We start from the raw sequence: 20,971 nt of genomic DNA, 5'->3' as shown, positions 1-20,971 counted from the left end.
GTTTTTCCGGGTGTTCATCCGTTGTGTACTATTCGATAGTCGATAATGCCATCTCAGATGGCATTATCAAGACGAGTTACTGCTTCGCTTCGAGAGGTGTAACTGTTCTTCTTGTGGTATTTTCATATGGTTTCGCTTGCGTAAATTGTATGGATTTGTTACTTGTTTTTCCACCTAAGGGTTGTTGATGGCTTCTGGTAGTTTTCCTACCTGTTTTTCTACCTGAGGGTTGTTAATGGCTTCTGGCAGTTCTCCTACCTGCGATGGTTCATTATCGATTTGTGGTTGTCTTTGGGGGTTGTTTTTAATTATTGTTTTCCAAATCCTTGTGATGTTTAATGAGTCATCCCTTTTGTTGATGAGACCTTGCTTTTCGATTTCGATAGCTTCCCTGATTTGTCGAATTCTTGGGTTTTGCACCTGTGCTATCTGTTTTGTGGACTCAAAATTAATCTTGTGACCTGTTTGTAGATGGTGTTGAAAGAGGGCAGAGGAAGTTTGTTTTGTTCTTATCGAGTTTTTGTGCTCCTGGGTTCTGGCAGATATATGTCTGTTGGTCTGACCGATATATTGTTGACCACAGTCCTCGCATGTGATGCTATATACTCCTTGATTTTCTAGGGAAATTCTCTCTTTTGGTCTGGGCAGCCAACTGGATATCGTTTTGTGCGGTTTGTAGGTTGTCCGGATGTTTTTACGTCTTAGCATTCTACCGATTTTGTCGGTCACACCTTTGACGTAAGGTAGTGTCACAGATTGTCTGTCGTGTGGAGAGTCTTCTGTCGGTCTAGTGGATGTTTTTTTGGTTTTTCTTTGTCTGTCGATGGCCTTTTGAATGATCTTTGGTCCGTAGCCATTTTGTCGCAGAGCCTTTGTTGTCCCTTTCAATTCTGTTGCCCTGTTTGTTGGTTCTGTTAGGCGGAAACTGCGGGATATTAACGTGTTGCCTACGGATTGTAGCTGGGTAGGGTGGTGGTGTGATGCTGCTTGTAGGTAGCGGTTGGTGTGTGTGGGTTTTCGGTAAACTGTATAACCCAAGTTGCCAGTTGGTTTTCGTGTTATAAGTAGGTCTAGGAAAGGTAGCTGCCTGTTCTCCTCTCTTTCGGTAGTGAACTGGATGCGGGGATGGATGTTGTTCAGGTAGGTCACAAACCGGTCTAGTTCTTGTTTTCCGTGGGGCCAGATGATGAATATGTCGTCTACATATCTTTTCCACAGGGTTGGTTTGAGGCGAGCGTTGTTAAGTGCTTCTTTCTCGAAGTGCATCATGAACAGGTTTGCGATCACGGGCGATAGGGAGGAACCCATCGGAGCTCCCTCTACCTGTTTATAGATCTGGTTGTCAAATATGAAATAGGTGTTTTTAAGGCAGTGCTCTGCTAGATCCGTGACATGTTGCGGAAAGCTATGATCAGTTCTAATGGTGGCTAGGGCTTCTTTTATGGGTATACTCGGGTAGAGGGATTTTATTTCTAGGCTGGCAAGGATGTCGGTGTCGTTTAGTTTGATGTTTTTAATGATGTCCACCAAGTGCTCTGAGTTTCTCACATAAGATTCTGCCAGCTCCGTCTTTGGTTGCATGATTTTGGATAAGTATTTCTCTAGATTTTGTGTCGGTGAGTTGATGTCACTCACTATTGGTCTTAGTGGAACGTCCGTCTTGTGAATTTTTGGAAGGCCATACAACTTCGGGCATTTGCTGGACTTTTCTCGAGGTATGGTTTTCTGCTCGATTTCCCGACCTAGCTTGAAAGACTGGATTTCGGCCTTTGTGGTTTTCTCTAAATATGTCGTCGGGTCTCTGGCTGATGGTTTATAAGAACCGCCTTGGAAGATGTTCATCATATTTTTCTGATAGTCCGTGGTGTTCATGACTACTGTCGCATTGCCTTCATCTGCCGGTGTTATTATAATGTTCTTGTTCTTTTTCAAGTTCTGAAGGGCATCTCTTTCTTTCCTTGGTAAGTTGGATTTGGGTGGTTTTTGTGTTTTTAGGACATGTGCAACTTCATGTCGTATATCCTCTGCGGTCTCTGGCGGCATGTCTTGTAAGGTGGCTTCCAAACTGGAGATTATTTCCTCATTTGGGACTGTTTTTGGTGTGATGGCAAAATTGAAACCTCTACTGAGTACGTGTGTTTTTTCGTCGGTAAGAGTGTGATCCGAAATATTATACACTACCGTTTTGGTTTCGGAAATCGTGTTGGACTTGGTGGTGTGTCCGAAATGCTCAAACTTTTTCTTAAGTTTTCCTGTTTTTATTTGTGTGTTTGTCTCTGTTCTCCAGGCGGTGATTTTGTCAATTTCGGTCCAGATGTAAGGGTGCAGGGTCTGGCTCAGTTGTATATGTTGATAAGTTTCCTTCTCTGTAGCTGCTAAAATTTTGCGCTTCTCTCTTATGTGTTCTCTTAGAAGTGACAAGCTTGCCTTTTTCAGGATCTCGCTACTTCTTCTTGTTTTCAGGTGGTGGGATAGTCTTGTGCATGTTGGTGTTATATGGTTGTCTCTGCATCGTATATATATATATACATATAGGTAAAATTTTATTTCTGATAAAATGCGGTCTACACGATTCCCGAGCATCTGATTTGTGAATCAAACGCAATACTCTCTTTTGGCCAACAAAAATGTTATTTATAGATGTGGAGCAACCCCATACAGCGATATTGTATGATATGTGAGAATAAATTACGGCATAATAAACATTCAAAAGCTGGTCAGTACTGAGTGTGGATGAAAGTTGCTGTATAATATAATAACCACAGTTCACTTTCTTTCTGACCTGACTCACAGCTGCTCACAAGTCATGTTACTATCAACATAGGTACCAAGGAATTTAGTATTGTCTGACGAAATCACATCACAGCTACTTACTCTGACTCAAAAATCGGTAATTTTCCTGACAGTTCTAGAGTAGAACTGCATTAAAACAGCCTTACTGGGGTTTACAACCAAGGAGTTTTCGCGGCACCAATCTGTAAATGCGACAGACAGCTCATTGAGTTTAACTTGGAGTTCCTCCGGGCTTTCAGCATCTGCAGCAAGTGTTGTGTCGTCCGCATATAAAATTATTCGGTGTATATTCACATGTTTTGGCATATCATTGATGAAAAGTAGGAACATCAGAGGTCCCAAAATGGATCCCTGAGGGACTCCATATTCATTACTGTATGATTGTGATTGGCAGTCATCATATTCTCTGCTCATGATCGAATGACCTTGAACGAATCGTGAATGACTGAAGTAAAGCACCATACTGACATATCTGCTCCACGGAATCACCGACTTCATGCTTTCTGAAATACGCTGCTAACATATAGCTACTCCCCGGATTCACCAAAGACTCGCGTCTGGCAAAACAATCACCGAACCCATCACGATCATCAATTCACATTTACTTCCAAGATCTCGCGTTAATCTCCATTTCCAATCCATTTCAAATCTTCACGAAATTGTAAGCTACCGGCCACGCCGAATAGAATGAAATGCACGAAGTGATAATCACTGTAGAAATTCGACGAGCTCTCTTGGGTTTTACGAATTTCCCTGCCGTGGCTGGTAACTTCAGCACTTCGACAGTTTTGCCGAAACTCCAATGTTGTCTTATGCTCCGGGGAAAATTGAATCCGTTGTGGGGATTGAGAAGAGCCGGATATCCTCAGACCGATACAAGCTTATAATCGTTGATGTAGTCCTCCTTGACCACTTGTGTTAGACATGGAGTTTTTAGCTCCAGTTGCTCCAAGAGAATATTGTCCAGATAGACTGGGAGAAATGGATGAAATATTAAGATCTTCTCTTCGAGCTCCAGACTCTATCCGGATCTCTCTGTCAAAATGACCGACCGTTGGAGTCCTTGGTTAAATGATCCCTTCCTCCTGCCACAATAAGACAGAGATTTCGCCTGGACAGATGTAGAAGACTGACATTCTTATTCCATTGCGCCTGCTTAGGGAACACGATTTTTGGATCCAACGATCACTCATCCCACAGTGTTGGGGGTGGTTATTATTTGGTAATGTCTGATATTCAAAACTACCGAAGTAAAAAAAAGAAAATAATGTTTATAATGATAATTGTTGGTTTTTCTGGCAAGATATGTTAGATACCTTCGTACAAAGAGATGGAAAGGCAGATCTCAGGTCCTGACATTGTAACCATGTTGAAAAAGCATGATATTGTGAGCATGAATTAATAACTAGAGCCCAATCACGCCAGACAGCGCTGTTTCGACCCCCATAGATCTCATCGGTGGTGCTAGGCTGAAACACAAACGTATTGCTGAACTCTACTGTCCTTGAAATACAATTCTCGTGGAAATGAAGGCGATATCTCCCCAAATAAAGACGCCATCCACAGAATCAACAGCCAACTCAATCAACGAATATCAAAGATAAACGGGGCTCCACATAGCGGTCAGTTGCAAAGCCATCGACCGCTGACAAGCTTTGTCCTCTTTCTCCTACTACAGAGCTTTCACTGAAAGGCAACCAGCTGAAAACCAGAGCTCAAACACAGTTGAGCCCAGCGATGCAAACGTGTCTCAGCCTTGCGACGCTGAGACACGTTTGCATCGCTGAAGAGACCTATGACGGGCCGAAACAGGGCTGTCTGACGTTGAATAATGGATGCGTTTTCAGCTTGTTGCTTTGCAGTTGTAGACAGCACTGTCTGTCGATATCGAAGTTTGGTTTTGCAACTGATCGCCTTTGGGAACCTCGTTTATCTTTGATATTCGAGGATTGAGTTGTTTGTCGATCCCATTGATGGCGTCTTCGTAAGGGGATATGTCATTGCCCTCACATTTGCTGATTCTTTTTTGAAACGAAGAAAAAGAAGGTATTAGCAATCAAATTATTTCACTATCCAAAACAAAACTTTTTTCTCAGAAAACGCCAACTCGTTTGACGAAACGAGAGACGAGAAGAGTGCAGTTCTGGTGTAAATGATTTGTTCGTGAAAGAAATTGTGTGGCATCCGGTTGATTTGTTTGTATATGCTTCAGAATTGATTCAAAATCGGCATATACAATAAAGGGAACTTTCAACTGCTTCTCAAGTTTTATAAATTTCAATATATTTTCTGTTACAGCCCTCCCACATTTGCCAATTTTGATTTGAGTTGACGGAATGGTGGTGGAGATAAAATTGCAAACATTCAATTGATGTCGCAATAATTTGCGTTCGTCTAAAACAACTTCAAGAAACCACCACAAAAAGTGCTTGTTTTGGATTTCGTTCAACGTCAGTAGTTCCAGTTCTACTCTTCATTAATTGCGCCATATTTAAATCAATACAGCAGTCAATTTTGTAGAAAAACAAGTTTCTTGAAAGAATAGTAGTCCTATTTTCCAATTCTACAGACGATAGTGATATTATACGAGAAGGAACATTTACATAGGGAACTTTTATGATGTGGAGTGTTCAATGATGTTTGTATCTCAAGTCCAAGTGATGAATATCATTGCGCAAGCTAATCTTTTCATGGAGATACCTAGAGATTTCCGTTGTGATCATCTAATGGAATGCGATATGAGAGTGAAGTATCCACCAGGTCTCTATATTCATCCAATCTACAAGGCATACGTCACTAAACCTCTCATTTGTTAACAAACATGTTATCGCACACGATATTTGTTATAATCCTATTCATATTGATATTTCCCAAAATTATGTTGGAACCGCCAATAGAGTTGTATGCATTCATGTCAAATTTTATTCGTCGTCGTATAATGCAGTATTTGCAAGTTAACAATGCTAAATTCATCGTGAATATGGGAAAATCATGTACATATTTAGGCAGACTATTGAATTGAACGTAATTTGATCGTATTTATCAAACAATTCACAGCCGGAATATTCAAATAGCTGGAGGTGTATTGTTTTGGATGCATCATTACTGATTGGAAATATGTTCGAAATTGTGGAATCACAAGCTGATACTACAGTGGGGGTGATGAAACTTTGAACATCCATATTCCATACATTTTCTGGCAGATCAAACAATTTATTCTGTATTTCTGTATTCTGTATAAGTATTACACTTGATCTCATATTTCATACAGCTGTCACATCGCCAGAAACATACATTTTTCAATTCAAAATCCAATTATCCCCATGACTGTCTGCACTGTGTGTATTTTTTTGGGGAGGTAAATTTGGATTGTATATTCAAGAAGATTAATGATTGATGTAAACGTCGGTCGTCATTTCCAGAGCTGGAGACTGAATTTTGTGGCGGTAATTTGCAAGCGTGTAATCATGAATAATGAGAAGTTGTCCTCAATAATAACAGTAGCAATGGTTGCTTATGCCCAACCGGAATATGTGGAAAAGTTATTCGAGTAGAATGGAAAATACTGTCACTCAATAGTATTTCAGAATATAAGAAGTCTTGAACGAGTGCTTCAGTAAAATTGAAATTATTGCAAATCCATTTTTTGGAGGACAAAGCACAAGCACTACAGAAAAATCCTAGAGGCGCTGTGAGAGCGGTGCCTATGCCAAAGTAGCGATTCACGTTCGATTTGAGTCGCTGGCGATTAAATTCACTTGGGAAAACGTTCACATAAACGCAGTTCTTCAAATGGAAGAGTTCTTGCAGTGAAGTTCGAAGTGAACCTCAAAACAATGAGCAGTCACAGTCCGTCTCGTACTTATGATATACTTCAAAGAAGGTCTGATCTGAGCTTTATGAGGCATCGAAAGTAGCTGGGGGTTTGTACAGTTTTATGGTTCTGAACAGTGTCCAAGCTTTTGAGAAGCAGCCTTTGCATTCCAGCGACATGACTGTGCCAAGACATATTGGTGTCTACTTTAACACCCAATAAACTCATCGAAGTAGAAGCATAATTAAATCCAATTCGAAGACATTTTTCTTCTTGGAGGAAACCGATGTCTGGGTTTTCACCCCAATTAGAAATCACCTCTAGATCCTCATTAAGATATGCAACCTCCTGCTGCCGGTGAAGATGTCCATCCCAGCAGATGTCCTGTAATGTATCTTGCTGCCCCGCCGCTGATGGAATGAGTGATGAAGCACTTCATTGCCCAACAATACAAATTCGAGAAGTATGAAACCTAAATTATCACAGATCCATAAGAAAATAAAAAGAAAGGTTCCATATATGGTTAGGTTAGGTTAGGTCTGAAGTGAGTGGGTCTATTCGACCTCCACCGCAACCCGCAAGGGTTTATTGTGGCTCACACCTATTCATACTCGACCAAATACACCCAGTTTCTTAACGAAGCCGATTAGTTTCTATGGTGAGTGGTCTTTCAGGTCGGATGGTAAGTGTACAGATCTGCCAAACTCTAAGAACCTGATTCGGTCCCCAGCGGGGCAGGCACAAAGTATATGCTCTGCTGTTTCATCATTTTCCAGACAGAGAAGACACACACTGTCTTCCGACAGTCCAAGTCTCTGCATACGATGATTCAAATGACAGTGACCTATAGGAAGGCCTGTTAGACATCGTAGTTCATCTCTACTGTAGCTTCGAAGGGTGGATAAACGCCTTGGAGTGAGCCAATTCTGGAAGATTCTTCCAGAGGTTCATAAATCTTCTTGCCATCCAGGTGTTCAATGTTTGTTTGGCAAAGCCCAAAGCAATGCCAATGGCAGGTTCTATTCCGATGAAGTCGCTTGCAGCACCCTCCTTTGCTAGAGAGTCAGCAGCTTCATTGCCTTCCAGGCCAGTATGGCCAGGAATCCAGACCAGAGAAAGTTTGTCAAATCTTCCTATCGAGAAGAGTCGTTTTTGGCAATTTAGACATTGCTTAGTAGGAGCCAAGAGCTTCCAACGCCGCTTGACTGTCCAAGAATATTTTTATTGCCTTGTGTGTGAGGTTAGAATTATCCATTCTCCCCGCACACAATTCAATAGCGTGAATTCCCGCCTGAAATACAGTCGCATAAGTTCCTAGCCAGGTAGGCTAGGAACTTATGCGACTGTTGTTAAAACTTTGTTAAAAAACTGCCATGAATTCCTAGCGTCCTATATTGCTGATTTGTTGAACCTCTCTGTAGAATGTGGAAAATTTCCATCAGTCCTAAAAATTTCCAAAACCATTCCTATATTCAAGAGGGGTGATCCAGAAAGTATTGAAAACTACAGGGGTATCTCTATCTTGAATCCAATTTCAAAAATATTTGAAAAGGGCATGTGTATCCGAATAAATGACTTCTTGGCTGAATTCAAATCATTGACAATATGCCAATATGGCTTCCGCGAAGACCTCAGTACGGAAACAGCCACTACTGAACTCGTACAATATATTTATGACCAAATGGATGCCAGTAAGTAAGTATATGGAATTTTCTTTGACTTAAACCGAGCCTTTGACACCCTAAACTATGAAATTTTAAAAATCAAGTTAAATTCTCTTGGAATACGTGGTGATATTAACGACTGGCTCATGTCATTCACAAGGGAAAGACAAATGGTAGTGAAAATTGATGACTATACCTCTGAAAAATATGAAATAGAACTTGGAACTCTTCAGGGGAGTGTTCTTGGACCCCAGTTGTTTCTGCTATATGTGAATGACCTTCCCAACTATATAAAGGAGGGAAGGCTATTCATGTATGCAGATGACACAACGATTGTGGTCAGCGGACACACTCCTGAGGAAATGATTTCGAAAATCAGGAATGTCATTGAACAGTTCTCCCGATGGAGAATTCACAAAAAGACGAGTCGACACAATGGATATGATGGAATTTGATGGTTATACTGTTAAATGTAGCCAACAAACTCTATTTTTAGGAACTGTTTTAGATTCAAACATTCAATGGAATGAACAAATTAACACAGTCTGTGGCAAGCTCAATAAATCATTTTATGCTATCCATGCCTTGAAAGACACTCTTGAAAGACATCACTCATGAGTGTTTACTTTGGCATGGTGTATTCTACACTTAGCTACAATATTATCTCTTGGGGTCAAGCCAACGAATGGGTGCGTGCTTTCAGGCAACAAAAGAGAATAATAAGATTAATATTCGACTTAGATTTTGGTGAGTCTTGTAGAGGAACTTTTAAAAGAAATAAAATTCTGACTACCGCTTGCATTTACCTATTTAAAATACTTATATTCGTTCATAATAACAGAACAAAGCTCACATCGAATGCTCAAATACATCAGTATAGAACACGAAACTATCATTACTTATATCAATCAAAACTCAATCACACTTACTACAAAAAATCCCCAGAATGGGCGGGTGTTCACCTCTATAATTTATTGCCAAATCACCTAATGCAACTTTCACCAAAAAAGTTCAAGGTGAAATTGAAGAAATTTCTTTCGAATAGATGTTTTTATGATCTGAATGAGTATATGAACCATACATGAAAATTGATGAGTCTAATCTTTTAATTTGATGTAACAATGTATTTTGTTTCTTGTGATATTTGCGTGATACAATTTTTATTTACTGTACAATATTTCTTATTCTATGTGACGAACCTATACATTGTACAAATGGCACAAAAAGGTAATATATTATCTATCTATCTATCTATCTATACTTTGATGGTCAGCAAATATATTGACGTTTCAGAACCACTCTTAATTTTTTTATTATGCAAGTACATTTCATTTGAGAAATTGTTTCTTGATTTTTCATTAGCGAAACGACAAAAAGATCTACTATCAGCTGCTAAGTTTTCCTCTATTTCGCATAAATAGAGGCGGTAGCACTCCTTGGTAAGCAATTTGTACTCATTTCTTAGATTTGAAAAATTAGTATAATCCTCATGATTACTCGACTGTGTTAAGTATTTATGGGCAATTTTTTTTCGAAATATGCTGCTTTTTAGCTCCGAGCTATACCAACATGGAAACTTTGGATTTGGTTTCAGGATTTTAGTAGGAATGAAGGTGTGCATCAAAGCAAATAGCAATGGAAGTATTAATGTCATTTATATCCAAGTAATTATCCCATTCAATCATGTATAACTGGAAATTAATTGAATCACAATCTCCTTTTTTGAAATCACAAACAACTTCTTCAGTTACTAATATGTTGTCGAATTACTTGTAGGTATACCGAAAATACAGAAAGTATGGTGTATGCTATTATGATTCAAAAGATCAATAGCTGGGAACACCGTAACTGATTCCTGATTAGAAAAAAATAGATCAAGTAGAATATTACGACTATTGCGAACACCGTTGTGTTGAAACAGGTTTAAGAAACTGAAAGATTAACATAAAGTTGAAGCCGGTGAACTTATAGGACACTGAATAGTAACTCCAAGATCACCATTGGACCACACAGCCTGTGATAGTTTATAATCACCAGCAATAAAAAAATTGTGGTTACCATAGCCTTGCATTAATTTTTCAACTTCATCTGCATGTACCAAGTATTTATATACAGTGGAGTTCGGAGGGATGTAGATACCACCAATGATGATTTTGCTGGTACCATATACTATCAGCACAAAACACTGCTCCAAGTTAACGTTCATCTGAATAATTTTCGGATTCAAATCAATTTTAATAGCTAATAATACGCCACCACCTCCTTTTTTCTCACTGGAATGAGTCGAGTTATCGCAGCGGAAGATAGAGTAACTTCGAACTGTGGTGTGGTACTGATGGCACCAGTGATAGCCAGACAAGCCTATCTCTGTAAGCCAGATAGCTTAGCTTGGGCCGTTGTCTGTAAAGCCTTCGACCACCAAGCAACTGCACCATACGTGATCATTGGTCTGACAATCATTACATAAATCCAATGGATTTGTTCGGGACCCAAGCCCCAAGTTTTACCACAAACCCTTCGACATGTCCATAGAGACAGTCTGGCTTTGTGTAAAACTTTTTCCAAGTGGGCGTTTCAGGTGAGTCTTTTATCAAGGACAATGCCAAGATATTTTACCTCCGTTCCAAATGGAATGACCTCTCCATTGAGGGAAATTGGCGTTAGATCATCCTCCTCTTTGTGAAGGGGATTAACATAGTTTTGCTGAGGTTGACAGACATCTGCTCCTTCAGGCACCAACTGCGAACAACGTCCAACGTGCTTTGGAGGATTTTACAAGCTACCCTTCCCGACGTGGACCTTGCCAGGTCATCTGCATAAGCTTGCAGATCAACTTTTCTTCTGTCAAGGGCATCAAGCAGATTATCCACATATCTCCCACAGAAGGGAAGATAGTACCCCAACTTGAGGGCAGCCCTTGGTGACCCTGAACCTGATGGCCTCGCATTGAAGAGTCGTAGTTGCAGTTCTGTTTCCTAGCATGGTATAGATCCAGCCAGTTATGGTCGATTCTAGACCCTTCCTAGCCAGAGACAGATTTAGGTAGTGAATTGTCAAATGCTCATTCAATATCAAGAAATACAGCAACCGCAGTCTCCTTGTTGTTAAGGGATTGGGAAATTTTCTCAACGGGTTATTTAGTGCTAAATCTGTCGATTTTCCGGTTTGATAAGCATACTGCTGGGTATTCAGGGGGAATGCATATAATGCTACCCTCCTGATATCCCATATATGGATCAACGACACTTACGTAAGCAGCAAATAGGTCCAAACATACCTTTGGTGGAACGATGAGGAAAGTTTCGACCTTGTGGTCGGCTAGATATCCTTCTCTGCTAGCACCATCTCCAGGCTCAACTTGAAATTTGTCTCCCAATTGATGCAGAGTTGCTTTGGTGATATGTACCCGTCTGAAACAAAATAAACTTGATTAGTATTTTTTCTTCGGTCTCAACACCATCGACTGCTAGGGTTATCAGCCCCATATTCTGAGTGAGTGATGTTAATAATTTTCCAAGCCTCCTAAGGAGCATCATGAATATTCTCATCCTCGTCACCATTGTGACCAGAACCATTGGCTAGTGTTATTATAATCCATCAGAAGTAACTATGTGGAGGTTCTTTCCCGGGGTTTTTTGTCCGTATTCTGCTGGTTTCAATGTCTGAAGTTTCGTTTACTACTGCGGTAGACATTATCAAAGGCGATGTGATAACGATTGCAGTGCCCGAGTTGTTGTTCTCGTTCCGAATACAGTAAACACATCATTTTTAATTATGTCTACCGCAGTGGTAGACGTAACGTCGCGCATAGAAACCTGCATACCATGGGCAAAAAAAACAGTAACATAGCCTTCAAACAGTTATCTCTGGCCATGAAAGCTTACTTTCTTAGGAGTAAGTTTGTAAAGTTACAGCTGCAAGAACATCAAGCTTACGATTCGAACAATAGATATAGATTGTATGAATATGGACATTCTCTATTTGTTCAAACAACCTTGGCAAACACTGCTAACCAGATATGATTTTGCATGTCTTTTGCAAAAAATTTGTTACTTGGAGAAAGATATAGACGCCCAAATTTTTCTTACACTCTGAAGAGTTTTTCTTTGAATGGTTGTTCTATGAGGAAGTATTGTATATTATTACTCCAAGAATACAGTAGCAGCAGGATTTTTTGGTGAAAAGACAGCTCTGAGTTCTGGAAAAATTCAGTTCCAGAAACTGAGTAAATGTCTCAATTTGCAATTTTCGATAGGTTCTCACTGATCAATTCGCTCAATGGATGGAGGATTTTTAGACAATCAGGTAGTAGAAGGGTACTACCATCTATGAAGATTTCAAATAGACAGATTAAATGTACTAAAAATGTAGTTCGACTGATTTGGAGAATTAATTCCTGGGATACTTCTTTTATAATGTGCAATATTCCTAAAGAAGTAATTCATTCAAATGATCCATACGGAGTTGAATTAATTTGTTTTTCCGGCACTCGGAATACTAGCCACTTCCAAAGTTATACCCAGAAGCAATGCGTTCGAACCAGTTGGAAGTATATTAAACCACTGACCGAAGCAGCTGCCTTTGAGCTGAATTTCCGTTAAAACAACAGATACAGCCTTAAAGGGAATTCGATATTCAACAATCCAATGCAGATGCGAGTTGTTTTTGTATGTTTTTTGTTAACGGACGCAAATATTCAGAAAAAAATATTATTAAATAGAAAATAAGGTGGAATGGCCATAATCCTGTACTGGGAAACGGTTAATTTCGTGATATCAATATAGAAAAATCACCATTGACACCATAACACCATTAGAAAAAAGTTTATCACATAACACCATCGATAATCACTGCAACACACAAAACTGCGTGAAAAAGTTCATCACTCACTCATGCCGAATAGAGTGTAACGAACTCTGAATATTCGTACAGACTGAAATCTGGTGAACTCACTGGCCGATCAGTACAGCAATTAGTTCTCCTTGAGAAAGTTCAGATACTGTGTAATAATTTGAAATTCCACTTCCTTTTTGAGGATATTGTGTACTGAAGAACTACATTTGAAGCGATGCTAATTTTTAATCGCTGTTACGTGCCGGTTTCCCGCCAAGTAACATTGGGCTATTTTATTCTATGTCAATACACTAATATCAGTTCAGATAGGCAGCCCATACTACAACTGCCAAGTAGGGTTGGTTGTCTACCTTTGATTAGGAACATTTTAAAGGAATTTATTATTATAAACAAACTTGGTACTCCAGAAAAGGAAGAAAAGTCAAAATACCTTCATTCATTTATATAAAGAGATGAAAATAATGAGTGTAGAGGGAAGGCCAATATGTTACAATTGTCAATACTTACTTGGCATTCCTGTTTTGATATTCAGTTGGCGCATTTGGAAAAGTAAACAAAACCTAGATGTTGCCTTTGTCATAGGTGTCATTTGCTGCCGTCGTAGTTCGCAAGCTGGTCGAGAAAGATCGACTACCGAACTAGTCAGGTTTACTTCCTGGCGGTAAAATTTGATTCAGGCGAATTATAAAATAGCTGCAGCTGTGTTACGTAAAAGGTGACCGTTATGAACATTCAAACAATCACCTTGATCAATTATAGGAAGTCTTAAGGTAAGAAAGAGTGTTATATGAGGAATTTCAATAAGTAGGAATTCAAAGGCGGAAATAGGTTATGAGAGGAGGGGAAAAAGAAAAGGGGGAAAGGGGGTTGGTTCGGGGAGACGAGGAAGAAACAAGAGGTATTTCCTAATTCTGTTAACAATTTGGAGAAATTGTTGCATTCCAAAGTATTTTGGGTTTCGACAAGAGGTCGGATTTGGTGTTTTGCCCTAGCCTCTCGAAACGGCCGCTTCAGACCACCAGCCGCCATTGTTAGATATTACATTTAAGTTGGACATCACGGAGCTGCATGATAAGTAGCAGTAGCATTATTCATTTGATTTATTCTGGTGAGTCCCCTTCTTTTTGCTATGGCCTAACTGATGCAATACATGTCACAACCTGGGAAATACCATCGTGAGCTTGCATGCACGCTGCATCCTGTTGCATTCCGCTGTATCCTGCTGCATTCCGCGTCATATAAACACACTTGATCAATTATTATAGCTTTATGAATGCCTAAAGCTTGCCGCAGCTGTGCTTGACACCGATTCAGTTTGTTTAACAATACATTGCGTAATCATTAGCATCCTTAACGCTTTACGAGTACTAGAGAATTGCCTTAACACGATTTGCTGTCTCTAATTCGTAGGAAGTGCTGCATCAAACTATTATTTTGCCCTTATCAGTCAGTGTAACTTTGATTTGTATAAAATTTGTGATTACTGAGTTTTGTAATTGATTCAGTGTCAGAATAGAATTATTATTGATAGATTTATTGAACTAATTTCCTGTTAAGTAACGTGCTCAAATCAGGTGTGATCACACAGGCACGGAAGCATTTCTGTTATATATATATATATATATATATATATATATATATATATATATATATATATATATATATATATATATATATATATATATATATATATATATATATATATATATATATATATATATATATATATATATATATATATATATATATATATATATATATATTAATCTGCTTTGAGAAATACCCCTCAAAACCACTTTGGGTTGATACAAACACTGCATATTCTCTCTTGATATTTGTCATTGTATGTTATTTGAAACCTGTTAAAGATTCAATAAAGTTTTTGTAAAATATCAAGAACAGCACCCTTGGGTGGATTTATTCTCCATACTCACCCCCAAATTGCTGAGCTAGCCGAGTGGTCATTTGAGTAAACTTTTCAGTGACCGAAAAAAATATTTTTGTTACCAATACGGTTTTGGAATATACCGAAGGGGGGTTTAACTTTCATTCCAAAACCAAATTTCTCTTCCACCCCCGTTGAACAACGTAACATCGCTCAGAAACTGTACTTTTTAGCAACTGGTACCATCATAAAATTCCACGGAATTTTGAACAGGTTAACATAAACAAGAGTTGAACGCGAATTTTCTTGCTCTTTCAGTGAAAGACCACAAAATATTTCGTTTTCGTTATAGCTAAGTTTTCATTGGCTCCTTTCTTAAACTGAAAAAAGTAATGTATGTTGTTGCCGTGTTTAGTTAGTTGTGAGTTCAACTATCCTTTATTTCATGTTCCTGCACAAATTTTCACTGAATAATATTGAATAATCCATTTTGTAGGTCTCCGTAGACCAAAAACGTTCGGTTTTTGAAATTGTACGGCAAACATCAAATCAAATGAATTCACGTAACCTGCGATTGACACCAAGTCCGTGATAGAAAATCCATCTAAAGATCGCAATCTATCCAGGTCTCCCCAAATAGAAAGAAATCAAATTCATAGCGACCCTCAGGATTGACGCGAAATATCATTTTCGTAGAATTTCGATCAAAAACTAATAACGTTCCATCATGTTCATGAGACGGGTGATTTGTGCCGTCAAATTTGTCGTAGTTTTATATCGACGAGTCACGATTTCTCAATATCCATCATTCTTGAATTATTTATGGTTTACAGCAGCTCAGGGGCGAAAATCTCTGACGGGAGGTTTCAGCAGATGCTAAAGATTGTAAACAGTAAGAATATCTACTTTAAATATTGTGCAATTATACGAATGAGCTGAGAAGCCAGTATTTTTTCATCATCGATAGTCAAGACTAAAGATTATCAATAATCAATTATTTTAATTGTTGATGAAAATAATAGTAATAATAATACTAATCGGCATATCAAAGCACCTGACCTTCGCTTTCTTCAGGTCGAGTGGGATGAAGTCGGAAACTGAGGGGTTCATCATGACTTGCCAGGATGGTGTCTTCAACACATCAATCTACTGTTGTCGCATGATGGGTATAGGAATTCCTTTCACAAAGTGCAGGGCCTGCCATGAAACGCCTAAGATTCTAAAGCACTTGCTGTCAGCATTTCCAGCATTTGCATCGACATAACGTGACCCTAACAGTGCTTTATTACTGTTCATTACTGACTGACAGACTGACCGACTGATTCACTGACAGGCTGACTCACTGAATGATTGACTCACTAACTGACTACCTGACTGTTTCACCGACTGACTGACTATTTTATCAACTGACTCACTGACTGACAGACTAACTCACTGACTGTCTCACTCACAAACTGTTGAAGTAGCTCACTGACTGATTGACAAACTAACTCACTGTCTGACTGACTGTTATACTAACTGATTCACTGTCTGACTGAATGACAGACTGCAGACTGACTGACAGAATGCAGACTGACTGACTCTCTGACTGACTCATTAATTGACTCACTTAATGACAGACGGTCTAACTCACCGAGTGACTGACAGACTAACTCTCTGACCGGCTGACTAACCGACTCACTGGCTGTCTCACCGACTGACATACTGATCGACTGACAGGCTGACTCACTGACTGCTAGAATGACAGACATACTGACTCACTGATTCACCTACTGACTCACTGACTGACTCATCGACTTACTCACTGACTCAACAACCCATTCATTGGCCGACTATCTAACTGACTCACTGACTGAATGAGTCACTGACTGACTGCCTCGTCGACTGACTTACTAATTGACTCACTGACTCGCCTACTGACTAACTGACTCACTAAATGACTAATTCACCGACTGACAGTCTGACTTCCTGGCCTACTCACTGACTGACTTACTGACTGACTTACTCACGGACTTACTCACTGACTGGTTCACAGACTTCTGCTAAAATTAATGGCAACGTAAGATAGTTTTCTCCTAATTCTTCAGAGCCTAATCGACCGTAAATGTGTGCTCGCACCTCTCACTCTCTCTCTTGCCCCTACATCAATATACGAAACGTTACTTTCTCTCTTTCTATCTTCTTTACATGGTAAAGACACGCCCGAAGAAGCCATTGTATGGCGAAACGTGTTGCGTTTATGTGTTTTTTGAATACTTTAGTTATGGATTTTCAACTTTCGTTAAGCTCTCATGACGCATTCACCAGATTACTCCCCAAATCGAAAGTGCGTAAAGAAGTTTTACTTTAAAAATGTTTTTATACCACTTTGTATTTGTAACGGATATCAATGTAGTTTCGTCCTGTAATTACATTTTCAAACGAATACAATAAATAAATTGGTATAGAAACATAAAAAGTTTTATTTCTCATTTTTTGTAATTATATCCTGCATCCATACATTCATGAGTGTCCTGATTATTGGAGTCCTTGTTAAAATAATGCCGGCTCTACTCTCGAATCTTGAGATAATACGAGCTTGCCGTTCAAAGGCAGAAAACTTAACCGGACAAATGCAGAAGGCTGTCATTCCTGGCTCATTGCGTCTGCCTAGAGCACATGATTCTTGGACCCAATGATCACTCACCCCACGGTAAGAGGAGTGGAAAATAAGATCATCTTCATCAAGTCCACAAAACTTGTTCTTTCACTCAACTTCGGACGTCCTGTGATGTTAGCAAGACTTTCAAAAATTGAAAAATAATAACTCATTAACATTAATCAAAAAATTGAATAAGGAAATCTACGAATACAATATATTGGATCTGTAGTATTTTCAAATTGATCCTTCAGTACAGTGGTCGCCAACCTGTCGATCGCGAGCTACCGGTAGCTCGCGGAGGCAATTCTGGTAGCTCTCACAACGATTTTAATTTAAAAATACAAACTGCAAAAATCAGAGAAGCTTCCGAAAATTCCACAAAAAAATCTAATTGTCATAATATTAAACATGAACAGCGGCAACGTTGCGGTGAGCGATCTGCCGCTGACGCCATCAAGCTAAAATCGGCTAGAACCGACCAGCCGGACCAGCGCGTTAGTATTCGAGACCGATCTGGATTGCTTTGAACGGGATAAATACGCACGGCGCGGCGACATTGCGCTTAGTTTAAAACTGAACGCGTAACCAACGTCCAGTGGTTGGGTTAGTTACCACTGCATTATTCATCAGCAAGCATTATGTGAAAATTTCCTGAAACTAAACAACGTTATGGAACTGGTGGTGAAAATTGTTAACAAGATTGGAGCTCAAGCGTTACAAAGAAGATTATTCAGAACTTTGGCCGATGAAGTTGACTTTCAATACGGGGACCTACTCCTTCACTCTGAAGTCCGATGGTTGAGTAGAGGACGGGTGCTGAAACGTTTTAATGATGTTCTTTCTGGCATAGTTGAATTTTTCAAACAACGCGATGAACCGACTCCGGAACTAGAAAATTCAATCTTGTAGTAAATCCAGCACGGTTTTACTATTATTATTATATATACGTATCCCACTGAAACATCTACGATTTTATAGCTGGGTCACCAATAAATAATACGTCATTAACTGTCTATCAAGCCTTGGTAACCCTTTCGCTATTTCCGTGTTTGGTTTATTCAAATAAAATTTGGCAGCTACTGTCACCAGATGCGAATTTCTCCACATCAAATTTTGGATGTCAGGCAAGTCCGAAAGAGGCTTGAATTCCGCCTCCTGCACTAGGAGGAGGTCTTTAGTTGCAGAGAGAAAAGATCTTGAAAAAAAAAGGAATTCGCAGACACTTCCTTCCACGAGGTTACTATGGTAGATTTTGAAATAAAAGCCTGTTTAAAACCTTCAGAAGAAACTATATTCAATAATAAATAAAAAAAATTAAAAAAAATTAAGGAATAATAACCATAGATAAATCTCAAAAAAAAAATTAAACTCAATATTCGTGCCTTCGCCGGAAATTATTACTATAATATACGAGAGTGACGAAATACTCTAACTTGGCCGATGATTTCTGACCGCTAAATATCTTTAATGCTATTATTAGGTCCACTCTGTATACAAATTTATTATAGCTAACTCCTTTCCAAAATCATAGAATGGTTAGTACACAACATGTATAATTAACTCACCGCTGCCTTTTTCCTGCTCGTCCCCTATTTTAAAACTTTTGCACTACACTGCTCGATTTTCGCTTCAGAATAAAAGGCTACCCAAAATCACGCTAACTGCCTGTTTTCACGAATAAAAAAATTAGATTCCACCCAGGAAAACTATCTCCCAAAACAAAATATACCGCCTTTGGTTGACCGTCAAGAGAACCTTTCAAATCCCTAGTTTTCGAACCTCCTCAAAATTAACGCAGACCCACTTCATAAAACAAAGATTTTCGCACCACTCCCAGACCGCTACCTTACGCGAAGAGCTCCCATAACCCTCTCCCTCTCTTCCTTTCAAAAAGCCAGCAAAATCAAATCACGAGTCTCTCGCTCCTCGCGTCTCGCGTCTCTCAAACCGTTATTTCTTCATCGTTGCCCCCGTACGACGTAGGTCCTTAAAAACATCTTTCTATGAGTTCTCAAAACTTTCAATTCATGGGAAATGTATATGCCTTATCGAGTTACGTGATAATTATCTCTGACTGGGCATCTTTTCAAGCCGATGAATAGTGTTTATCTTAACACTCTCGGTCCCTTGGCCATAATTTAACGTTTTATGAGAGACAGTTATGGCGTTTAAAAATAATCTGAATTGAAGAAATCTGTCTCTTTCCGAATTTAGAATTTATATTACCATACATAGCTTTCGCTAGGTATTACAATCTGGCTTAGAGATTTTGGTTTTCTCGTGAACATTACAAAGAAATTAAACGAACTTAATTTGCAGCTTCAGGGAAGAGACAAAGAACTAGCGGAAATGATTTCTGATATAAAAGAATTTATTAAAAAGCTGGAGTTTTGGGAACAAAACCTAATTAACAGCGATGCCAAGCATTTTCCTATTCTTTCAGAAAAAATATCTCAAAATCCAATAGAACCCTATGACAACAAATATCATGTAAAAATAATTTCTACCCTGGAGAATAACTTCAAAAATCGTTTTAAGGATTTCAATGAAATGGCTTTAGTAGCGCAGTTTGTTGTTCCATCCTTTATGGAAATTGATATCCAACAGTTTGCAACTTGTGTTATGCAGAACTTTGGTGAAGACATTGCTGCAACAGAAATGGAAGTCATTGAGTTTCAAAATGATTTAGCCTTAAAATCATTAGTCTCAAGTACTGAATGTATCTGGCCTATTGTAAGTAAAGACAAATATTCAGTTATATGCCGTGTTGCCTTGAAAGTGAAAGCATTATTCAGTTCAACCTATTTGTGTGAATCTTCTTTTTCCAATATGAAGTTTATTAAGAACAAATATCGCAATCGACTTACAGATGAACATTTGGATAATTGTATTCGAATGGCTGCATCAAATTATACTGCAAACATTAAAAAAAATATGATGAGTCTGAGTGTCAGCCTTCTCATTGAAAGTGCTTTTTTATTTTTCAATGTTTATGTTCATAATAGTGCGTTACTTTTTTGTTGTTATTATTAACTATTTTTAAATCATACGTGACATGCCGTTGTGGGTGGATAAAAGTTTGTGTTTATTTTTCAAACACCTTCGTTTGATAGGTAGGAATGTAGCTATGAACAAGTACGTACTAGTAATATTAGTTATTTTGTTATTAGTTCATTATTAGTACCTATGTATTATGTATTACCAGTTAAATAGTGAAATAAATACACATAATGATAAATTAACTGTGGATTATTTCATTTACGTTGCGTTACGTGGCTTCCGTGTGGGTAGCTCGCTGTTTATTCCAAAATTAACAAAGT

At 38.8% G+C, this 20,971-nt stretch overlaps 1 protein-coding gene across 2 annotated transcripts in view; it reads right to left on the bottom strand.

Annotated features, from left to right (window-relative positions):
* The window catches only part of Adcy2 (adenylate cyclase type 2 Ac76E), a 169,376-nt gene that overhangs the window by 23,874 nt on the left and 124,531 nt on the right, over window positions 1–20,971 (bottom strand). For both annotated transcript variants that reach the window (XM_074176801.1, XM_074176802.1), the window contains exon 8: window positions 11,549–11,681. In XM_074176801.1, the coding sequence (XP_074032902.1) occupies window positions 11,549–11,681 (133 nt within the window). The remainder of the gene's footprint in view (window positions 1–11,548; window positions 11,682–20,971) is intronic.

The sequence above is a fragment of the Leptinotarsa decemlineata genome, unplaced genomic scaffold (assembly GCF_025532065.1).
Source record: "Leptinotarsa decemlineata unplaced genomic scaffold, Ldec_3_MD MMD2_tig00002082_RagTag_RagTag, whole genome shotgun sequence".
Taxonomy (NCBI): Eukaryota; Metazoa; Arthropoda; class Insecta; order Coleoptera; family Chrysomelidae; genus Leptinotarsa; species Leptinotarsa decemlineata.
This window is presented reverse-complemented; position numbering and strand designations above follow the sequence as displayed.